Raw genomic sequence first — 5,886 nt, forward strand, 5'->3', positions numbered from 1 at the left:
ATTCTTCAACTTTCCATTGGAAGATAGCCAGTTTTGGATTAGTTGAACCACAACCTGTGAGCCGTTCTAATAAATACATTTTCTACCTAATACAGAGAGACTCACACTATCCTTTTTGTTCACCTGGAGAACCTTTACTAATACAGCTGTGAGTTTGTTGTTGTTTGTTTTACAGAGGCACTGAGGAAGATGTGCTGGTTATCAATAGTGCTCCACAGTGTTTGTCATGTGTTCCCTTCTTTGCTCTGAGGGGTGTCACATAAATATCAGGTGAAAAGTACTTGCTGTTTACCTGATCCCAGCTGAAACCACTAAACAAATTCTTGTTTCTGAAAATCTCTCTTCAGTTAATAATATTCTGAGCACCGGTCCACTTGTGGGCACATTAATAACTCCACTGTAAGTTGAGTGATGGAGGTGGAAGCTATCCAGCCTCTGATTCCAGGCGAAGAAGGGTATAAGTGCTTACTGAGTGCTGTGACTGGAGCTCAGGCAAGGTCCAAATTAGCAAAGTGCTCAGCCCTGGGTCACCGCCTAAGATGGGGAGAAGCTGGCAGCTGCACAGCAGAGATCTGGAGTTGTGGGTCTTTCCAGGGGCTTGATGGGTGGGCACACAGGTAGAGCATTGGAGGAAAGGCACTAGTGCTTCTGAAATGCAAATCTGTAGATCTGGAAAAGGACTGATCACAAGCTGGAACCACGTGGTAGTTTCTCTTCAATACAACCTAAACCCTAGGGGTGGTGCTTCTGTCCCTCAAGACTCACTAGCCAATCAGAACCTGCACATGGACCTGACAGTCAGAGGAAGAGGCGTCCCTTCCGGTTACCAAGCCTGATTGTTCCGCGTTCAGCTCTGTAACTGAGCGGGCATGACTTTTCCTGTGTGATATGTTCTGATGTGTCTGCTAGGTGCTCTGAGGGAGCTCAAGCAACCTCAAAACTCCAGACATGGTAAGAGTAGGGTCATCTCTCATAAAGGGAGGAACAGGCAGCTTAGCGAAGGGTGCATGTGTGTGGGTCTTTCTAGCAGGCGGATTGTAAACAGCAGCCAGACAGATAAGGCCACGTGTGAAGTCCTTTGTGGTTCTAGTTTGAATAACCGCAGTATACTTGTCTTGTCCCTGATTTTAGTGGGACTGCTTCAAGTATGTCTCCATTTAATTTGATACTGGCTGTTGGTTCGCAGTAAATTGCTTTTTTTATGTTTAGGTATGGGCCTTGAATTCCTGATCTCTTCAATACCTTTAACATGAATGGGTGTTGTATTTTGTCAAATGCTTTTTTTTTTCCATCTAAGGGGATGATCATGTGATGTTTTTTCTTTGATTTTGTTTATATAGTGGATTATGTTAAAGGATTTTCATATATTGAACCAACCTTGCATCCCTGGGATGAAACCTACTTGAACCTGGCGAATGATGTTTTTTTTTTTTTTTTAAAGATTTGTTTATTTATTATATGTAAGTACACTGTAGCTGTCCTCAGACACCCCAGAAGAGGGAGTCAGATCTTAAGTATGTTTGTGAGCCACCATGTGGTTGCTGGAATTTGAACTCCACCTTTGGAAGAGCAGTCAGGTGCTGAGCCATCTCACCAGACGGAATGATGGTTTTGATATGTTCTTTGATTCAGTTTGCAAGAATTTTATTGAGTATATTGGGTCGATATTCATAAGTGAGATTGGTCTGAAGTTCTTTTTGTTTGGGTTCTTGTGTGCTTTAAGTATCAGAGTAATTGTGGCTTCGTTTGTGAAGACTGTAAAAGCCACTCATATGATGGGTAGCATTTCAATATTAAGCTGTGAGGTAGAAGAGAAGTATTGATGATGTAAAGAACTTACCAATGCTTAGAAAATAGTTCATGATACCAATGTGAGTTTAGCTGAGGGGACAGCCTCTAAAATATCGGAAAGATATGTAATATGCTAATGAGATTTGTTAGAGATTAGGATGATCATATACATATTTGTTTATCAGGAGTGTCCAGACATTCGTCTCCAAACCATAACAACCAAGACAACTCTGTTTTACAGTCAGCCACTAGGCCCATTGTGATAGCAAAGAACAGGACCCCAAAAGCTGCTCAAGGTGGCTTTATAGGTTTACAACCAACATTAAGGAATGGTGTGTATTAGACTCTGCGTGGTCTGTGAAAAGAAAAACAGACCAGTGAATGAGTGTCCTGGGTGGATTTGGGGGCAAGTTCTGGTGGCTTTCTACTTTGACAGTAGTTAGCAATAGCAATGAGTAGTCAAGTAGTCAATTTTAGACAATCAGTAAATGTCCAAACTGGCGATCTGTGTGTATGTGTGTGTGTGTGTGCGCGCGCGCGTGTGCGCGTGTCCCAGATCAGGGCAGTCAGGAATCTGGATGAGGAACTGAACTTATTTCTAGAAACCAAATTTCCATACTTACACCCATACAAGCAACACAAGATCTAGACAAACTGGTGTTGTGTGCCTAACAAGAATGCTATTTTACCTGTTTGAAAATTCGGACTGGCTGGATGTGGTGGCGCATGCCTTTAATCCCAGCACTTTGGATGCAGAGGCAGGTGGATTTCTGAGTTCGAGGCCAGCCTGGTCTACAAGGGGAGTTCCAGGACAGCAAGGGCTACACAGAGAAACCCCGTTTCAAAAAAAAATACAGACTTTTGAGAAAATGCAACAGTGCGCTCTAATACATGTATTTAGTCCATGAAGGATATTGGACCATAAAGTGTATTTCAACTTTTAAAAATAATATTTGAGAGTATAATTCACTCATTTCATTCTTTCTCCCTACTCTTAAGTCTGTCTGCAGTCCAACCATTTTGGTCACCTGGTCGTTTTCATCTGTCACTAATCACCTTGATCTCTTTGGCTCTTGCTCCTCCCCTCCTTCCTCTCTCCACAAGGCTCAGGGTCATGGTCACTTTGTGTTCTCTCAGATGTTCCTGGCTCTGGTTCTATTCTCTCTTTCATGTATAATAAACTTTGTACTCCACCATACCTAGGAGCAGTCTTGTCCTTTCCTTTTCCTTTCTTTTCCTTCTTTTCTCTTCTTCTTCTTTTTTTTAAAATCCACTTGCCATTAACAGTTCCTTACTTTAAAATTTGTAGCCAGTTTTTTTTTAAACTATTGTTACTGTTTGAATTTGACTGCAGTTGAGCTATGGACTTCTCAATGATAAAGTAGAAATGGCTGCAGTGCACATTGCATATGTAACAGGATATGTAAACAAAGGACCCTGCATCCTGAAAAAAGGAAAATGAGTGCTCTGGGAGACTAGAACCTTCTTTTAAATACAAATTCCCCAGACTAGGGTTCTGTCTGCACCTAGGATGGAAGGGTAGAGCTGCCAAGGCTTCAGCTGTCTGAGGCATTTGCTCTGATCCCCCAGTACAGGGCCTGCTACTGTCCTGAGGCCCAGCTGAGTTTTCCAAGCTACTAAGGGACTCTGGGAAAGTCTAACAGTCAGGATCACCAGTGGAAGAGAGCTTGCAGGTTCTTTCCAGGATGTTCCTCAGATGCATCTGTAGCAGGTGGTGAGGTAGACCACAAGCCATGCCATGATAAATGTGGGGGTCAGCATCACCAGGCCAGGAGGAACATGTCTGTTGGGCTATCAGAGTCTGATCTTCTGGGACTGAGATGGACTGTGGGTCAGAAATATCAGAAATACCATCAGGTATTTCACTGATTTTTTTGTTTTTGTTTTTGTTGCCGTTTTGATGTTTTTGTTTTTTATTTTGAAGACAAAGTATCTCTTTGTGGCCCTGGCTATCCTGAAAGTAGGCTTGCAGACTAGTGATCCATATGCCTCTCTCTCCAGAGTGCTGGGATTAGATGTGGGCCAAAATGCCTGACTTGTTTTGTTTTTTTACATTATTAGCTCATGGACATAGAATATAGGTTTTGTACATGCAATTATATGCTGGTGTGTGAACTTCACTGAATTTTGAAACTTGGTAGAAAGTATACTATGTTTCTCGAGCTGTCATGTGTTCATGTCTTTACTACTACCTGCATGTTCCATTGGATTGCAGGTGTGTGGCATGATTACTGTCCATGGGGTGTGTTTAGAATTTTTTAATGAATATGAATATTTTCCCTTTATGCACAAATATGTTCATCTTGTGTACCTGATGATCTCAGTAGGCAGAAGATGGCCTCAAAACTCCTGAACATGGTCCAGTGAATAGTTGTACTCCTCCATGTAAATACTGGCAATTTAATCCAATTATTTGCAAGATAGGAATATCACTGGTGAGCCACCTCTCTTGCCCTATGTTGCTAATTCATGAACAAAGTTATGTACCAAACATTTTCATTTGTCCATTTGCAAAGGTTTAAACATACGTTACCTTTTATTAAGATCTTATTAATTTTACTGTTGAAAAAGGGTCACTTAAGATTTTTGGAAGAAGAATACAGATCTGCAGTGAATGTATAAAATTCTTTGTAGGAACTTCAGTGAAGACCTTTGAGTTCTTTCTAGTTCTAACTTTTTTGTTGGATTGATTGATTTTTGCAGGGGAGTTGGGGTTTTAATCTGTACCTGTTACTGTCCTGGAACTCATATTGTAGACCAGGCTGACATCCACATCAATGACATATACCTGTGTCTGCCTCCTGACTGCTGGGGTTAAAGGCACGAGTAAATACACCCAGGGTGCTCATCATTTTTTTTTCTTAATATTTATTCATATAGTTTATCTGATGTGTGCTCAGCACTGTTGAACTATTTACTTGTGTGCCTTTATGTCTGTTAATTAACATTTCATGTGGAAGACTTCATCCTGCTCAAGGGGCATAGAAATGACAGAGGTGAAGCTCATTCATTATTCAATTGCCTTCTAAAATGCCTTGATTACATTAGAGCATTTGTGTCAGGAATCAAGTGGAGGAATAACTAGAATTATATGACTGTATTCTCAATGAAGTATATGTTTACAGTGTTGTCAGCAATATGTTTTCTTATGTACACATGTACGGGATATTTTAGGGTAGAGTTACCTATGATGATGTGCATGTGAACTTCACTCGGGAAGAGTGGGCTTTGCTGGATCCTTCTCAGAAGAGTCTCTACAAAGATGTGATGCTGGAGACCTATAGGAATCTCGCTGCTATAGGTAAGACAGTGAATATCCTTTCACTTTTTAAAATGTATGGACAACTCTTTCTTCATTATTGTTATTTCTTTTTGTAATTTCAGTTTAAAATGATGAACAATAATCAATAATGGTTCTAAAGCTCACTGAAGTTAAGTAACTTAAATTTTGTGTAACTTAAAGTAATATGCCATCTGTGGTACTATATTTTAGGCTACATTTGGGAAGATCATACTATTGAAGAACACTTTCAAAGTTCTAGAAGATATGAAAGGTAATATTCATGTGCAACCTGATAGGATATGTTTTGTAAAAAATTTTAATATGTCCTGGAAGTTTTAAAGAAAATGACATGGTTAAAAAAAAAAGGGACTTTAAGTTATGGTTGATTATTACATTCTCACAAAATCATGTACAACAATGTCAGGTATCTAATTTGTGTTTGCAAAGCATTCCTCTAAGTATAAAGCCAAGCAAATAATACCTTAACAGATCTTACCATTTGAATCACAGCCCACTAGAGTTATGCTGTAGAACTACCAGTGTGGTTAATCTCCTACCCCTCAGATATTGCAAAAGATATAGACATTGAATAGGTGATAAGTATGTGTCTAAAAACTTCTAAAAAGCATATAGTCCATACTAAAGTTGATGTCAATCATATACTTGTAATGATGTTGCCAAATTTTGTGAGATGGACAGTTTACGAGAGTCAAGAAAGGTGTTGTGGGGGCTGGCGAGATGGCTCAGTGGGTAATAGCACTGACTGCTCTTCTGAAAGTCCCAAGTTCAAA

At 40.0% G+C, this 5,886-nt stretch overlaps 1 protein-coding gene across 1 annotated transcript in view; it reads left to right on the forward strand.

Moving 5' to 3' along the window:
- Positions 1 to 5,370, forward strand: part of LOC110314647 (zinc finger protein 120-like) — an 8,228-nt gene extending 2,858 nt beyond the window's left edge. Inside the window, exons 2-3 of the mRNA XM_021188899.1 lie at positions 4,992 to 5,113; positions 5,306 to 5,370. Of these exons, the coding sequence (XP_021044558.1) occupies positions 4,992 to 5,113; positions 5,306 to 5,370 (187 nt within the window). The remainder of the gene's footprint in view (positions 1 to 4,991; positions 5,114 to 5,305) is intronic.
- Positions 5,371 to 5,886: the final 516 nt, after the last annotated feature.

Source organism: Mus pahari, unplaced genomic scaffold, assembly GCF_900095145.1.
Source record: "Mus pahari unplaced genomic scaffold, PAHARI_EIJ_v1.1 scaffold_9090_1, whole genome shotgun sequence".
NCBI classification, from domain to species: Eukaryota; Metazoa; Chordata; class Mammalia; order Rodentia; family Muridae; genus Mus; species Mus pahari.